The following is a 16,335-nucleotide window of genomic DNA, read 5'->3' on the forward strand; positions in this document are numbered from 1 at the left end:
GCGCCAAAAAGGGGCGCTGGAGCACTTAACCTCGCCGGTTTCAGTGTCGCGGTTGCGCAACATTATGAAAACAGTTGTTTTGCGTTCCTGGGCTTCGTCTGGCAGCGTTTGACAGATGTACCCTCACCACAAGTAGTCCCAAGACTTTCTAGGTCATAGCCACCCGCCGCATATTGAAACAGTTTGGTGCACTTTTTATACAGGGTTGCGTATTTGCAGCTAGGCCTCAGAGTTTTCAGTACCTTCCGGGCTTCTCTTTGGTTTGCTACTATAACCAGGCCTAGTTTAGCTGTCTGTGAAAAAGGGCCACTGAAATCATCATCCTTAATTAATCGTTCTGTTGTTTTCCGCTCTGTCTCCACAAGTCAAAGCGGTAAGCCAGAAACTCATCACTCTCCAAATACTTTTCTTGTAGCTAACCAGCCCCTTTTATGTATTTCTCTGAAGCCTTGCAGATAACTTTCTGGGAGACCAGACGAATCTTACTTAACAGGCTAGTTTAAACCTCACTGTCAGCTATATTGAAGACCATTACACAACTAAGTCATTCTCAGTGCGGACCAGGCTTAAAAAAGGCCAGATCTTCCTACTACATCCTACAGCTACATTCACTCCTGATACACACACCACAGCACCCAGTGCTACAGTAAGCCATGTACAGGGGGTAGGCTATAGAGTAGATACTTTGCTAGTGAAGTGTCCTGGCCTTCAGCACGTTGAATAAAACCGAGGTCACCGGCAGGGCTGTGCGACCCGCCGCCCCGCTGTCCTCCCCAGCAAAAGCGCTGATTTAAGATGTGGCAAGTTATTAGGTGACTGGCGTGCCCAGTAATCCTCCCGTCTGCAGACGCTACCGCCGCCGCCGCGCATCCCACCGATGACTCACAGTCTCCACGAGGTCTTCCGTGTTTGAGAGTCAGCCGGAATGCCACGGGGCCCGCTTGGCTCGACGTGCAGCTCAGACCGACGGCGTGGCTCCCGGTCTCGCGAGCCGCGGTTTACAGCCCATCCGTTTGTACAGCCCGGCGACTGCCATGGCAACCCACATTAAACTGCAGCCATCTGGTCGCAAGCATCATCCCAGCCCCCTTCCCCCAAAAAACCCGCACCTCTGCACCACCATTCATATCAGAATGGAGGTGCGATCGACACAGCCACTTCCATTACCATCCAGGCAGGGTAGGGTACCATCTCCCGCTGGAAGCGAGAAGAAGGGGGCGGTGTCTCAGGGACGCTGTGGTGGGGTGTGTGGCTCAGGAGCGGGGCTGTGAAACGCGGCGCAGACGCCCCGGTAAATGGCAGAGATTAGCGCTTGCTGCAGCCAGCGGCACGCCTCCCGGCCTCCCACGGGCAGCAATTAGAGTAACTGTCTGTCTGGCGCACGGGGCAGGTGGGAGCAGCGGGAAGCGCATCCTCTCACCTGGGCAAGAGGAGCCGATTGTGGGTGATTGGCGTCCGAGAGCCCAGCGGGGCGGGGATTCGCCGCGTCCGTCACCCGGCGCCCGCTGAGTGCGGGGGAGCTGGAAGTGCAAACCATGCTTTAAAACGGGTCGGCGTACCTGAGGAAGGGCAGGTTTCGAACGAGCCCGTCTCGGGGGTTACATCAGAGCGATTACATCAGAATCTTAATGCAATCTAGATGTTTTTTTTCTTTTTTGTTCCCTGTAAATTAAGGCTTTGAGTGAGCTTTGTTAATCCTGGTTCTATTACATAACAGGGGAGTTAATCTCAGACCATCCTCATGTCTGCGTTCACAGTTAATAATGGAACACCGTCAGGAGGCAGACAAAGGTAGGCATCCACACCAATACCACAGACTTCGGTGAGGAACCCGTCTGTGAGACAAATGACAACTGAGAGGATGTTGCAATGTGCTCATGAGCCAAGCCTGGGAAATCATAACTGCATGCAGATCTGCCTAGCTAATGCCAAGAATTTCAGTTGCAACTAATTTCAGTTTTGATGTGCGTGAGAGTTTGCAAACATCGTTTCGCCATCGTCCGTGTGGCATAAAACAGGAAGCAGGCAGAAACAATCTCCTGTCATCAAAATTAGAGGACAACAGCCAGAAAGGCAGAGCATCTTTCCTACATGTGCTCTGTATACTGTACACGCCACAACCATTATGAGGAGAACAAGTGTGTGAAGATGATGACAAGGTTGCCTGCAACCCATCGTGATCCCACAATTCCCAGTGTCAGATGCAGAGACTCCAGAGTTTAAGGAATTACCCAATGGAGGATTGATCGTAGGTGACCCCGCCCCCCTCACAACGCTGGTGTCCCCTGGCAACAGAACAAAGTGAATCTATTATAGTTCATCTTAATTGTGAAAGTACACCATAGTCCCAACTCTCTCTTTAAAGCAGACAGACCACTGATTTTATTGTGTGTATCTGTCGACCAATTTAATTCACTTTTTCTCTGTTTTAGAGATTATCTGTCTGAAATTAAGAGGTAAACAAGGGTTGATCATGAAATGACAATGTCATTTTATTTACCTGATTACTGACAAATTGATGATAAGGTATGACTTTGTCCCTTTAAATGGCTATCCCCCGGGTAACAGGCAGGACAAATTGTTACAATACCCAGAGAGCTGTGGTACCAACTGAGACTGTAATTACAATCAGTGCATGTTTGGACTTGGTAGGCTCATTCCAATCATTCCACCTCCTGCAGTAACAGTATTTAAGAAAATGGGAGGCAGGAATTTTTGAGATGATGGCAGTGTTCATAGCCTGTGTTTCTACTCTTTTACTGTGGCATGGAAGGAATGGACAAAAATTGCAGGAATTCTCCCGGGATGCTGAGTGCACATTAGGAATCCATAGCCATGGAGAAGCCGGCCAGGAAGGAACGGACAGACTTGGAAAATCCACATTTACAGCAGCTGGGATTACACAGACTGTGGTGGGGCTAGGGGCTGGTGGGGGGGTTGTTGAGGTCAGGAGGGTTGCCAGGTTTTCATGTAATGAGTCCATTCCTGGACTGAATGGGCCCACAAAACTTTTGAGACTGTAATATTAGCATCTGGAGCACAAGAGAGAGTGGGGCATAGACAGCCTGTCGGTCCCGTGGCCGGGGTTGGCCACATTGTAGGGGATGACTGAGGCCTTTCTGTTTCTTATTTGGCAACTTCAGTTAGTCCTTCACCAGGGGGTGTATACAGTGCTTCAGAGTGGGTGAAGCCACACAACCAGTGGTTCATCAGTACAAATCCCAGGTAGAACTCAGTTGCTAAGCAAATTTTTCAATTAAATCTTAGTGAATTAAGTAAGATGCAGCATCTGGATGCCGTGGGGAAGATGTGCATATCGTTTCTTCCTGTCATCAGTTTTGGCATTACATGTTCAGCGTCATGCCTTTGGTCTGACTGCTAGCACTGGCCATTGTGACCAGCATTAGGGTGACATTGTGTTCAGCACAGGCAGTGCTGCGTTGATTTATCACCGCTAGAGCTTGCTGGACCTAAATGTGTCGCGCATGAGTTGCACATTCTGTCCCTCGCTCCAGTCCAGTCAGCCCTCCGGAAGCGGGGGCCCCTAAATCTTCCCCGCTTGCTGTGAGAGGGAGCACCTGCGACATGTTGGTGTAATTAGGGACGCGCTCCTCGCCGGGCTCCCAGCTGTTGCGCCTTGCGGGCCGTCCCAGCGGTGCGGGGCGCGGAATGCGAGAGACAGCAGAACCCTGTCCCGGCAGAGGAAAACTCTCAGCACATTTGCGCCTTTCATTTCACGCCAGCGCCTGGATGCACATTAAAGACCTCCGGCTCTGGGACGCAGACCCGGGCCTGTGAACAATTAGTGCCCCCCCCCCCCCCCCCCCCGACACCCCCTCCACCCCCCTCTCCGATCGACTGTGCTGGGCGAATGCCCTCAAATGGTCCTCAGATGTCCCCTGAAACCCTTACGTCCCCGCATGGCCTGATCCCCGCTACACTAAACCCCTGTTGGCCTGTAACTCCCGCCCCTCTCACCTGTACCCAGGAGTTGGAAATCCTGCACGGCGGTGTTCATCAGTGGCTGCCTTAACGGCCCTCACCAGACGATTGCCCACATGGCAACAGGCTTCATTGCTCTGTTTGGCTAGCCAGAGTCTCAAGATTTTACCGTGATAGGATCCGGAGGGGTGGGGTTGGGGGTTGGGGAGGCAAATACCAAGCCGAAACCACGCCAGCCAATTATCTGCTCCGAGAGCCACTGTTGAGCTACAGCGTGCACCGTACAGCATGTTTTTGCTCGGAGAATTGAGGCCAGTCTTTCCAATTACCATATTTAGGGCTGGTTGAATGATGCTGATTCTTGTCTAGACTAGGGAATTCTGCTCTTCATTAATCAAGAAGAAGGAGGAGGAGGAGGAGGAGGGTGGGGGGGGTGGGGGGTAGTGGCGGCAGGGGGGTGGCAGTAATGCCGCCGTGTGTGAGACACTGAGGCTGGCAGCCTGCGTCGGGATTGATGGCTGCGTTGCACGGTGCTCGGCTCGGTCCCCTAGCCTTATTTGGAACCCAGAGTTCACGCAGCAGTAAAAACAAGCCTCACACGAGCACAGAAAAGACCTGGTTCTGAAAGCTCTCAGCGAAACCCGAAATGTGGATTTGATCAGCGCGCCGTGGCCCAGCGAACCGTAAATGCCGTGAGAGTCCAGCTTGCCCTATGATTGAAATAAATGAATCTTTATGAAAGGCGATTCCAGCACGCTACGCAGCTTTTGATCTGTGGTGTTTATGATCGCTGCCCGTGCATTTTTTTTCCCCTTCTTCTTTCCCCTGTTTGCTTTTACGCGGCACGCTGTGTTTCAGTGATGCTTTGTTTAACCAGGTGTAATCAGTATGTCCTCCAAGCGTGTTCGGATTATAATGCATAAAACCTACACGTGTCCTTGGTTTTAAAGTGAAGAGTTGTGTGTGAATTGGCGCAGTGGTACTCAGAACCACGTGGGTCTTGAAGGCCAGCTTACAGCTGTTCTGCATAATGGTAACCGTGTGCTCTGTGTGTGTGTGTGTGTGTATGTGTGCGTGCGGGTGCATGGGTGTGCATGTGCATGTGCACGTGCACATGCATGCATTTATGTGACCTCATAGCAGCCTGCTGTAACCTGCAGGGGTATTGTCACCAGTAGCTGCAGTCATTGTGCCCACTGATACAGCAGTGCCAGTCCGTTAACCCGGGGATATAAATCTCCTTTACTGTGTTTCGAGATCTCAGGCCCTTACCCTGCTGAGCTGTGACAGGATAATTGGGTCACAGTAACAGTGCAGTGGGGCTGCATGCCACTCAGACCAGCATGTGGTAATATCCTGTAATAGACACGTCCCTGCCACTCTCCCTGATTAGGAATTATAGGTGCATTTTGCACACTGGGTGAGTGTTAATACATGGACTGGGCACATGCAATCAAACAGCACTAAGCAGGTGGGTCAATATGTGCAACTGCAGTGGATTGACGCCACCTCTATGGTAGGGTCCTGGAGGGTTCCGAAGGTAGATATTGAAAGAAACTTTAAACTCTTTGAAAAGCGTCATTTATAGTTAGAAAATTAAAAGCTGGCATTGGGTTGAGTGTACCGAGCTGAAACTGCGTGGCACATCCTTGTCGTACGCTATGCTCACGTCACATATTTGTGCGCATTTTCAAAGCACCGTGTTTTTGCACGCCGCTTGTCACGGAGATCACAGAAATCAAAAGCACAGAAACCACAATGTGCCCTGGCCACGGAGCACCAAAATCGGGTGGCCTTCCTGTTGCCTCGGAGCTGCGTCGTCACAGCACCGGCTAAGAGATACGCGCATCCTGGCAGATGGCCTCACTGCAGTGAAAGATGAGAACAAGCAGGGCGTCCATCTACCCCCCCCCCCCCCCCCCCCCAAAGCCCCCATCATCATCTAATCCCAGCCTCTGAAAATGAATTGCCCGCGAGCCCGCCCGGGCCGCTGCATCCATTTGCGCGATTGCGAGACGGACGTCACGGTAGCGCCGCGGAGGTTCTCAGGCTGCTTCCCGCCTCCCATTCCCCCAAAGCCTCCCTCTCTCCCGCTTCCCTGACCTATTTTACCGCAGCCGTGGCGGCGTGGCGGAAGCAATCGCATAAAAATTCCTCACAGGGAAGAGGGATGAATTCGAATGAAGGGGGCGTGGCGGCTGTGGTGGCGATGCGCACGTGTGCCGGGGGGGGGCGGGAGGGGGTTGGTTTCGGTCGTGGCCCCATGCAAGGCTCAGCATCGCCATCTGCTGTCTCAAATCCGCTATTGCGATTAAACCAAACTTGTCTGTTCTCAATCCCTGATCCTTGTCTAGAATATATTGAAGTAGCTGTGTGATTCAACCTTTGAGTCTACTTGTTAGACCTGTGTTTTAATGCATTTGTTGGTGTCCACCTGTTTGCAGTGAGCGTGGCCCCCTCATTATTTGTTCCCCTTGTGTCTTCACAGATTCTCTTCGATCAAGCTCAGAGGTCCGTCAAACAGCAGCTGCACAACTTTATCAAAGAGTAAGTATCAAGGCACAAGCATTCTGCTTCAGTCAGAGTACCCTGGCAAGCTGAGCCCAGAACATATGAATGCTTCAGATAATATAGCGTGCATCAGGTGTGTGCTTTGCATCTCTGTTCTCATTATCTTAGTACAGTGCAAAGGGAACATCAGTTAAACCTCTGTTAAAGTGAACAACAACTCCAAGTTACCAATGTAAGTAGAGTAAGCACTAACTTTTACTTTACATTACGTTATTGGCATTTAGCAGACACTCGTATCCAGAGAGACTTACAGGTTACATTTTTTTTTTTAACAAAAACTGTGGGTTGAGTACCTTGCCCAAGGGCACAATAGCAGTGCCCCAGCGAGGAATCGAACCAGCAACCTTTCGGTCACGAGTCCTGCTCCTTAACCCCTATGCTACACTGCCACCCTTATTGTCAATAATTGTATGGTATTTTCTCTGTATTACAATACTATCATCCACAGCGCTGTCTTCAGCTTCAGTCAATCAGACAAAATTAGGGGCCTCGTCAGAGAAAACGCACCACACATCCAGGATGTATGTGGCCCCCGGCTGAGAGTGGCAACGTCAGATTTCCGTCTCAGCGGGCAAGGCGCTACAAGACCAGGCTTGGGGAGGTTCATGAAAAATTTAGCGGGCGGAAGCAAAGTTACTTTTCCAGTTCTGTGGTCGAGAACAAGGAGCTGCAAACGTTCTAAAGCAGTTTCCCCTTAAAAGGAAAGAAATGTGTTACTTGAAAAAAGAGAAGAATTATAAATGTTTTGGGCAGGCTGCTCAGTAATGCTGGAACATGGGTGGCTGCTTTGCCACGGCGGTTGTTTGTGCCCTCACTCGGAATTACTGATTGCTCCATCTGGATCACTCTCTAAATCGCTCCATATTGAACCAACAAACTTGTGACCTGAGGACACTGTCCTTGGCGCTCTGGCGAACTCCTCACCTCGCCGCCCTCATCATGTGTTCGCGTCTTGTCAACTCGACGGTCCAATGGCAGCAGACCGTTGTGGCTTTCCGCTGTCCCCATCTCCGCCGTTTGCTGCCAGCCTTCCCTGTTTTCGCCTGTGGATTTCCTGCGCGGCAGAAGGGCACTGTGGGGCGCCCCCCTCCCCGGCTTCCCCTTCCTGGTCCCGCCGGGGATGACTCCTGGTGGCGGGAGGTGCGGGATTAACCGGACGCCCTGATTCTGGCAACCCGGTGACCCATCTGTTTTGCCGCATTGGGGAGGAAGGTGCCGAGGTGGATCCCGGCCGGATTATCCCCCCCGGCAGTGTGATATTTAACGGGGAAAGGTCAGGGAAGGCCGTGCTGCGTGGGGGGTAGAGGGGGAACCGTATGCCACCAGCCTTGGGGGGTGGGAGGGGGCAGAGGGGGTGGTGACCTCTCCACAGCTTTACCTCAATGATCATTCTCTTAGAGATTACAGCCCCCTTTTTTTAATCTGGCAGAGTGCTCTACCCTCTGCTTTTGCCTCCTAATTGATGTGACAAGCTGGGGGAAACATCCCTCTTCAGACGGCACCCCGGTGAAGGATTAGGGCCTAGCACTGAACACACTCTCGCCTATGAGCAATCTCGTTTATTCTGTCACATCACCACTGCAGGAAATGAGGTGTCTCTGAACTGGCATGTGTAGAGTAGGAATGGAGTATGAAGATGGACACTGTTCTTTCAGCAGTCTAGGTCATCTGATTTGTGCATACATTTCATCTTTTTAAATATTTATAAACTTCTAGACTGCAAAACTTTGTCTACAAGTACATGCAGTGAAGTGTGCCCTGTATAGTACCCGAATATTGAAAAGCATAACTGTGTCATACCACAGCCATACCATAATCCTTAAATGCTCATGCAAGCTAATGTTGGACAATTATAGCATGAGATAATTTGATCTACAGGAAATGCAGTAAGAAGATAAAAAATGAAATGTAATCACTGAAACATTTATTTAGAAGCAGTTGATTGCATGAGATGAAACTGAAAACAGATTCATTTTGGGATTATTCCTTGGGTGAATGGAAACTAAAAAAAGTCAGTCTCAGAGTCTGACTCACGCTTGGCATTCTTGGCGTGTCTAACCAATGACAAACCCTGTTAAATACACACACGTCAACGTTTCACAGGTTAAAAATGAATGTGCCTTTCAAATTAATTTGTCAATTTCCCAATACCATCTCTAGTATAAATGCATCTATGAGAGACCCAGGGAAGGTGCTCTCATAGACATACTAAAGGTTTTCAAATCAGCCCATCGCAGGCTGTTTACTTGGTATGTTGGTACGGTCTTAGTATGTCCAACAGAACACTTTCCTTGAGTTTCATTTTCAAATAACCGCTCCTTTTTTCCAGTCAGCTCATAATTAATGAGTGCCTTTGTGCCAGACATTAACCATGTGGTAAATTCCTGCGGGAGTTGTTTTTTTTGAGGGGCTGGTCTGGCTCGCTCTTTTAGCCGCGTGGCCCTGGCGTTCACCCCTGTGCTTCTGCCTCCCCCCCCCCCAGTGACGTGCGCAAGTTCAAGGAGACGAAGAAGCAGTTCGACAAGGTGCGGGAGGACATGGAGATCGCCCAGGTGAAGAACGCCCAGGCGCCCCGCAACAAGCCCCACGAGGTGGAGGAGGCCACCGGCGCGCTCACCCTCACCCGGAAGTGCTTCCGCCACCTCGCCCTTGACTACGTGCTGCAGGTAACCAGCCAGCAGGGGGCGTCACCCTGCGCTACAGCCTGGGGGGGAGCGGTGCTCATGTGGCACACAAGCCTTGTTGCCTCACTTGATTGTGTTTGTTTTGGACAAATTTACAGGTCTGTGGTATACTTACCAACAAATATAGCACAAACACATTTTTAATGTACTAGTATTCATAGTATACTATAAATCTGGTATTTACTTGCTTGGATGGTGCCCTCATATAGCCGCTCCCATGTTTGTGTATGTCATCTGTATGTACAGCTGTGTATGTCCACTGAAGCACATTCAGACCGAGTACCTTGCTCAGGGACACACCTGAAACCTAGCGCTTATAAGCCCAGTTCCTCAACTGCTGTGTGCACTGAACCTACATTACGGAGGGGAACATTATAATTCTCTATTACGCAGATGTAATGCTATCTGTAACAGATGTAACCGACAGCCTGCTTTGCTCAGTCAAGTGTTTGGCTAAGTACAAGATTGGCTCCCTCCCGGGTCTCATTTAATTGTAGGCCTGCTCACACAATTAGAATTACTCGAATGATCGTATTCATTAAAGGCAACAGTCAAACGTATGCGCAAGCCACGCGCCCACATAGGATAAGATATTCCATATCGCATAATCTTTGATTTGCGTCAAATTCACAACTCTGTCTCCAGGCTGCTGTGAATATTTCCTATACCTACACCCACTCAGGGTGCCCTTTTTAATAGGATAATGGCTCACATAACCAATGTATTAATTCAATATCCACCGCCCTGTTGTTACTCCGTTTGCTCCCTGGATCTCTGCGCTGCCATTAGGATAAAAGAGTAATGGATTAGGCCTGGGATCGGCCTGTTCAATACCCCGATGAGAGAAGCGTTGGACGGTGCCTGCACGCCTCAGCACTACAGAGCGAGCCCAGAGAAATGTTCTGTCAAGCAGGCGGAAGGCCATCAATCAGCCCGTGCTCAAAGCGGGGTATAGATCGCCTCTGTAATAAAGCTATCGCCGCTTCCCGGAGACGGCACATCATTTTTTCCCATGGGATCACTCAAGCAGCACGGACCTCCGAAGCGCAATAGAGTGTTATTCACTGAGCAGACAGCTTAAACTGAAATTTTGTGCAGTTATTCAGCTGGATGTTTATTGAAGCCAGTCAGCTTAAGCAACTCACCCTGCTGAACAGCAGCGCACCAACCAGGATTCAAACCTATAACTTGCTGGTCAGAGGACCGTTCGCTAGCGACCGCCTCTCGCTGCTGCAGTGCTGTGTGCCTGTGTCAGGACTGTTTGTGCAAGAAGCAGTTCAGCCGGTCCATGCTTGCTCTGGTCTCCCCTTTCTCTCTCTTCCCACAGCCTCAGCTAGAAACATACCCAGGAACATATTGCATGATTTACCTCTTACATTCTTGTTCCAGTTAGGGCACCCAATATATGGGAAAAGTCCTCAAATGTAAATCTGCTGAAATGTCACATTTAATGAAAGGAGCAGAGACATTTTACCCTGCAGCCCAGCTCAAAATATTTCAGCATTTGCATTCTGCAGGGCTGCTGTTGAGAGCATCAGCGAAATGGTGCATGCATTCGAGATTTAGGGCACAGAGGGCCAAAGCGTGGCCCCCCAACATGGCAGCTCTTTGTTCAGTTGCTTGTCGGAAAGTTCTATAAATCACATTCAGAAGTAGGCATGAGCAAAATCAGCCAGTACATTTTTAGGTGGTATTCTTAGCATAGTTAAGGAGTGAGCCTTTCTTGCTTAAACATGCTGGCACCCTTTCTAGGAAATAATAGAGAAATGTATTTATACTTGTATTTATAGCTCATGTTAAATTTCAGATATTTGTCTGTCCAAACATTAGGTTGTTCTCTTAACATGTTTCCCTGGAAACGCCACAGTGCAGTGCATGATAAGCGTCAGTGGCTCCACAAGGAGGCAGCAGATTCTCTCTTTTCTTTTTTTGGCCAGAAAAAGCAGCCATAGAGACAGAATTGTTCTGAACTGGCCACCGCAGTGACCGACATTTGACCACAAGGGGCGCTAGAGAGTGAAAAGGCCAGCGGTGGAGTCTCGGCTAAAGCGTGGTGCTGAGCGCACATACCCCACAGCACTCTCTGCAGCCCCTGGAAATATTCTGACTGATTCAATGAGATCGCCTCGGCCCTTTGCATAATTCATTATGTCCACTGGCAATCACTATAATTGTCATTAGCGTGTGACCTCCTTGTTTCTGACTGTGCGTGACTGGAGGCAGAAAAGGTAATGGTTCTGGGTCACGCACACGCATCACCTCTCAAATTTAGCGCGAGATATTTAATCATCATCGCCGTTGTTCTAAGGAGGTCTAATTGCCTTGACAGGGATCTCCAAGTGAGGAAATGCATTTGTGTTTGGTATCGTGGTGTTGTGCTGATATATCACTGGGATGTAGCCCTAATACTACTCACGGTTCATCTTCTGTATCATCTGACAACACAGAGCTGTACATGCAGCCTACCCTCTTTGTCCAGTGTACGAAGTGAAACACACAAAGACAAATACACGACAGTTGCTTTTAAAGTCTCTGACTGGACGACATAGGGAAAAGTCCAGAGGGTTTCTTACATTGTTTGTGCTAATCGGAGCAGTTCATTTAAAGATGCACTTGCATAGCAACTTAGATTTGAACCCACAACTCAACCAGCCTGGAAACTCAGTGCTCTCTGCACGTCTCCGTACAGGTGAATTCAGACCTCTATTCTATGGGGACAGTGTCTGACTTATTGCCACGTATCTGTGTGTCTGTGGCTGACAGCACATTTCCTTAACAAGCTTGATTAGTCTGATTGTTTCTGTTGATGTGGAGACAGTGATGGTGAACCTCGACGTCCATGGTCCTAACAGTAGCATGGGGAACAAGGGATGCCAAATTCCCTGTGCATTCTATAGCTGACCTGCATGGTTTCACGAGCTGGTGCTTTTATCATGAAACGCTGCAGTACTAATGTGAACCATTAGATGGAGTAAATGTGTTAAAAAAATGAGTCAGGGCAGCAGTGTAGAATTGATATTTGTCTCAAAACGGTGCACATTACATATGAAGTATTGCATTTTGCCTGAATGATCCAATCTTCGACTGTGATCATTCCTAAATGTATGGAAATGGATTTTCCAATAACAAGGAAAATGTCTTCATATGGAAATGTGGCTCCTTTATTTGACCTGAGGACAAAGTCCTTTTGTGTTGTTTGAGTGACTTGCACGGCTGTCACAGTGATGCATGTATATAGTATAAACATATGCAGTATGTATAGACATGCACACATTTGCTAGCTCTTTGTCACATTTTGAATGGCTGTATGTTAGTACATGTTAAGATGGTTTTGCCATTCCATTTTCCAGGGACATCAATGAAATCACTCTTAAAGCCCCTGTGCTCCAGTTTTAAGTGCTTTATTTCTCCGCTCACATTTTTCTCCTGTAATCATTTTGACATGTTTTGTTTCTCCCCCTACAATTTTAGATCAACGTTCTCCAGGCGAAGAAGAAATTTGAAATCTTAGATGCGGTAAGTGGCCTCAATAATTAATCCCCCTGTCCCATTTTTGTGTGCGTTCGGGAACTACCCCCCTTCCCTAAAAGCTTCTCAGCTGGAAGCAGTACGGGAGCTTTATAAGAACGTGGCGTGACTCAGCGACTCCTGCCTCTCTCCCTTCCAGATGCTGTCCTTCATGCACGCCCAGTACACGCTCTTCCACCAGGGTTTCAACCTCCTGGATGAGCTCGACCCCTACATGAAGAAGCTGGCGGCCGAGGTGAGGGATCAGCGACGCCGTTCCCTGATGTCGTTGTCACCTCAGGGAATGATTGCATAAGACATTAGGCTCAACCCCTACCCCGTCCCCCCAGCGCCTGCCCACCGAGACACCAGCAGCACGCATGACAGGGGAAATCCTCCCCGACAGGTCCCAGGCTTCCCTGGTGAAAAGGAGATAATCTCAGGCCTAATCACACAGGATGAGCGTGTTTGCTGACAGGTTTGGAGGGAGGTGTCGCAGATTCCTCAGAGATTGGCCCGCCGCGTCGGTGTGCAGGTGTGCCATTTGCTCGGGCTGAGGTGACACGGAGAGAAGGATTAAGGGATGTTAGCCACCATCTCCACTGCCACGTTTGTAATGGCCTGTTTCCAGGGCAACTGCGTCCCTAGTCATCAAGGGAGGCAGGGGCTACTGTTTTGCATTCCACTTCAGCCTTTGATCATATACTTGAAGTGATTGTTTGGATGGTTACATGCTCTGCTATTCCAAGTCCAAATACCTTGCTGATTTGAAGATGCACCGGACAGATGATAGTCAGAATCACATCATGCTACAGGTCCTATTTTCTTTGAAGCAGGGATTTTGCAGTCAAAACAGGTTTAATTTACAGTGATTAGCCACAATAGAGACAGCTGTTGTAAAGAGATGTTGCTTTCATACCCATCGAGTTTTTCGATGTTTAGAGCTTGAAACAAGGCAGCTGAGTTTGAGCCATGTGCGTCACTCAAGCTGGATGAGACAGTGGGTGTCATTAGCTTATTGACACAGCTTGGGGTTATGTCAGCTGCCAGCAGAACTAATTAATCACATACCTTGTGTTTTTTTCCAGTTTCAATACAGAACATTTTGTACTTTTTTCTCCTTTTGAGCACCTAACCAAGTACATGCTTTGTCATTAGCCGACCAAGTAAATGTCTAAGAAGAATATTATAAATGTCCGTGCATGAATGATTCAGCCTGTCTTCAGATATATCTCTTTAAAAATCTGTCTTTATATTATTTTTGATGTTAGCAGTTGCCCTGCTATATGAAACAGCAGCCTTATACTGGCAGAATGCAGTTCCCTATCCTCTAGGCAGACCTGTCCCCTTTTGAATAATGCACTTCTTATAAGGACTGCAATCGTGATGCAGAGTTGCAATCCCTGGTAAAATTAGGCATACCTCTCCTAAACTGAAAATTTCAAGTGCACTGTGACACGAATCATTCAAAACACGAAGAAAGGGACACGAGACTCTGTGTTCATGGCTGCGGGTTTGAATCCCATACCTTTTGGAGGGGCTGAGCACTTCACCTGCCTCGCTTTGCTAACTGGATAAAGAACCTTGTAGAAACATGCATGATGTCAGATGTGTTCCGCGCAGAGGGATTCAGGCCGGGATGCTGCATCCACTCTTAGAGGAACAGTACAGTGTGTGCGCAAACAGTACAGTGTGTGCGCGTGTTGAAAGGAGCTTGATTTCAGCTGGTCTCCCTTTGCCACGCGCGGGAGATCGTGCCGCTGTTTCGACCCAGCTCTGGGTCTCCTAAGTAGGTTAGCTGGCCCTTGGATCCGTGCCCCACGCTTGTGCCCCATCAGCCTGTCACCCGCTTTCGCTAATTCAGGCAGCGGCCCGTCGTGGTTCAGGGCACCGGTGGGGCAGTACTTGCGCGGCTTCACCGGAAATGGAGAGGTCAGGGGGACGCGCAAAGTGCTTGAGATGATTTTTTTTTTTTTTTTGCTCTCTGACCTGACTGCACGTGGCTGCCTGTTTAGTCACCCACGCTCTACCCTCTTTTTTTTTTTTTTAATCCGTCCCGTTTAGCTGGACCAGCTGGTGATTGACTCGGCCATGGAGAAGAGGGACATGGAACACAAGCATGCCATCATCCAGCAAAGGGTAAGGACTCAGATCAACCTCCTTCCTTCCTTCTGCTCTCCCTACATCTCTCCTCATCTCCCTGCCTCTCCTCCTCTCCTCTCTCCTCTCTCCTCTCCTTCTCCACCCCTGTCGGACACCCCCTGACTAGGGCTCAGGGGTAAGTGTGGCTGCACCTGCGGTCGCTGCTTACCACTAACAACGGGATTAATCACTCCTCAAAAACAGGATGGACGGCTTTAATTGTTTAATCAGGCGGAATGAACGGTTTTAAGACTCGCCCAACAGGCGTCCCCTCTAAGCACCCCCATTGAGGGTCCTTTCTTGTCTCAAAACTATGTGTTTTTGATTATTGCATCATGTGCACTTTAACGTGCACAAAGAATTTTGGCACCTTTCAAAAAGCATGGCATTGTTAGACTCTAGTAAGTGATGAGTTGTCAGCCATTATGTCGTTGGTTGTATTCAGTTGTAAAGGCATGTGTCAGGTAGTGAGCCGAACTCAGGGGAACGTGTGCAGCTTGTGGTGCCGGGGGCCCCTCTGTGAACTTGTCTGAGGTGTGACTTCGTGTGATTTATATCCGCCTGCACCTGGCCCCTCTGCCCTCCTCTCTCTTCAGCACAGTATGCAGCACCCTTAATTGCAATGTAATCTTATCTGTTTGAGCCCAGGAAGGCTCCAGCACCTTAAGTCATGTTGTCGGTGAGTCTTGTTCAGCCACAACCCACACGCAGTAATATGAGTGAGTGTGCAGCGTAGAAGCATAGCACTTCTTATGTCAAAGTATCACACTAACCAGTACTGGAACAGTTATAGAGCCAGGTTTTTAACTCTACTTGATTGGTTATAATGCCTTAGGCAAATGGTAAAAAAAATGAACACAACTTTGCATTAAGTCTCATATTTCAGTGATTAAAGTTTATGCACAACAGACTAGGGAAAAAAGAATATGTGGATTTGGCTTGCCTTTCCTTTTAAGACATAAGGCAGCAGGTTTAACTGAAAAGAGGTCTGAATCCAGATTAGTTCCGGAAAGTTGTACAGCAGGCAGTGGCAACAGATGAGCTAAACTGGACTGGAATGAGCATTTCCTTTTTCCCACTGTTTCAGCCCCTTTCTGTCGAGTGAGTTCCTTCACATTACGGCAGAATGGCACCGGTCAGCTAAATGGAATCATGCTAAATCGAGTTTAACTTGGAGGGGTGGCGCGCGCCGCTCGGAGACGACAGCCTCTCCACTCCCCGTAAGGCATGCTGTGTCACTGTGATATCCGTGCAGCTTCTGCGCTGTCTCCAGCCTCAAGATCTGTGTATCTCACAGATTTTCAAAGTAGTTTTTAATACAGCGCTCCTTTTGCACAAACAGACATTGATGCCAAGGCTTTTGAAAAATTGAAACGCACTGAACAACGCGTCTCAGGGGAAGCAGGAAGCGTTTGATTTTGACATCAAAACGATTGTTCAAAAATAGGCATGGCAAACTTGATTGCTGCGCTGACCGATCAAGCAATAC

At 48.9% G+C, this 16,335-nt stretch overlaps 1 protein-coding gene across 4 annotated transcripts in view; it reads left to right on the plus strand.

Annotated features, from left to right (window-relative positions):
- Positions 1-16,335, plus strand: part of LOC118779118 (arf-GAP with coiled-coil, ANK repeat and PH domain-containing protein 3-like) — a 96,301-nt gene that overhangs the window by 45,767 nt on the left and 34,199 nt on the right. For all 4 annotated transcript variants that reach the window (XM_036531019.1, XM_036531021.1, XM_036531020.1 and 1 more), the window contains exons 5-9: positions 6,431-6,489; positions 8,996-9,179; positions 12,669-12,713; positions 12,865-12,960; positions 14,769-14,843. In XM_036531019.1, coding sequence (XP_036386912.1) covers positions 6,431-6,489; positions 8,996-9,179; positions 12,669-12,713; positions 12,865-12,960; positions 14,769-14,843 — 459 coding nt within the window. The remainder of the gene's footprint in view (positions 1-6,430; positions 6,490-8,995; positions 9,180-12,668; positions 12,714-12,864; positions 12,961-14,768; positions 14,844-16,335) is intronic.

Source organism: Megalops cyprinoides, chromosome 6 (genome assembly GCF_013368585.1).
Source record: "Megalops cyprinoides isolate fMegCyp1 chromosome 6, fMegCyp1.pri, whole genome shotgun sequence".
In the NCBI taxonomy this organism is placed as follows: Eukaryota; Metazoa; Chordata; class Actinopteri; order Elopiformes; family Megalopidae; genus Megalops; species Megalops cyprinoides.